The sequence below is a fragment of the Frankliniella occidentalis genome, unplaced genomic scaffold, assembly GCF_000697945.3.
Source record: "Frankliniella occidentalis isolate FOCC.00 unplaced genomic scaffold, Focc_3.1 Scaffold282, whole genome shotgun sequence".
Classification (NCBI taxonomy): domain Eukaryota; kingdom Metazoa; phylum Arthropoda; class Insecta; order Thysanoptera; family Thripidae; genus Frankliniella; species Frankliniella occidentalis.
Genome location: NW_026267408.1, coordinates 361,158 through 362,338, shown reverse-complemented (window position 1 = coordinate 362,338; position 1,181 = coordinate 361,158). Strand labels below are relative to the sequence as shown.

General features: G+C 58.8%; 1 protein-coding gene across 1 annotated transcript in view; it reads left to right on the top strand.

The window, feature by feature from the left end:
• LOC127750895 (uncharacterized) overlaps nt 1-1,181 on the top strand; it is a 6,610-nt gene extending 5,429 nt beyond the window's left edge. The window contains exon 3 of the mRNA XM_052273562.1: nt 903-1,181. Coding sequence (XP_052129522.1) covers nt 903-1,075 — 173 coding nt within the window. The 3' untranslated portion in view covers nt 1,076-1,181. The remainder of the gene's footprint in view (nt 1-902) is intronic.

The window sequence follows — 1,181 nt, the reverse complement described above, 5'->3', positions numbered from 1 at the left end:
CTGGAAATTGTTTCTATATATTCTTTTCTGGAAAATTAAAATTCCTAGCCGAAATACGTCATGGATTTGCACGACTCTTCATTTGAACTCGTGAGTCCGGCTCCCGGCACCCTAAAATGACACAGTAGTTTGTGCACCGGGGGCTTCCTCTTGTCAGCGCGATGCAGTGACTCGCCACCCGCTCGCATTGACTGGAGAGTGATTGAACGCAACCGTGGTCCGCTGTGTTGCTGAATGGCCATTCCAAAAGTGGCTACACACAACGTGTCAGCGGAAAGTAACAGCCTGCCTCCTCATTCGGTGGAAGTGTGTGTTAGAGTGTGCGTTTTTGAGTGATTGTGTGTGTGCGTGTGTGTGAGAGAGTGGCAAGCTCCACCGAGCAGGCGGGCGGGCGGCGGGCCCTTCCCTGCGTAACTCGCACCGTAAACGTGTAAATGTTTATTCTCGCCTTAGGTAAAGCGTTATTATATATTTAGGCGGCCTCTGCTGCTGCTGCTGCAGCGCCGTTCCGGGCCCGGCCCGCGCCCTGCCTCCGCTCTGGCGCCCTGCGAGGTGGGAGGCCGGCGGGCGGAGTCTTTATCGCGCTGGGATGCGAAGCTAATTTTGGAAACTTGGCAATTAACGCGCCCCTGACTCCGAGTGATTCCAGTCCCAGTGCCTCTGGAGCGGCCGCTGGAGGCGCTGGAGGGAAGGTCAGAGGTCGCGGCGGAGTGTGACCGGATGGTCCTTTTGGAGGGGGAGGGGGGATGCAGGTGCGATGATTGAAAATGTCCCCTTCCTCGGTGACGTTGGGGAGGTGCCGAGGCTGGACGGACCGTTGCCGGGCCGCGCGTCGTTGCGCGATGACAACTTTTTCTCTAAGTGCGCCATTTCATTTTCGCCCTCTTTTTCTTGTGTTGCAGACTCCGATGGCGCAGGCGGCTCTAGCAGGGATCCGGCGGACAAGAAGATGGGGAGACACCTGCAGCCCCTTAACACCATCACCTATACGGTGAGTGCGCGCAGCCCTGGCGCAGCCGGGGGGAAAGGCGGAGAGAAAGGGAAGAGACTGGGCGGGCCCCTTGTTTGTATTTAGCCCGCCATTGTTCGAGCCGTAAACCTCCCGCGGGCGAAGGGGGAGGGGGGAAAGGACTACTGCGCCTTCCCTGGCCACCCTCCTCCACCCTCCTTCCCCGCCCCGG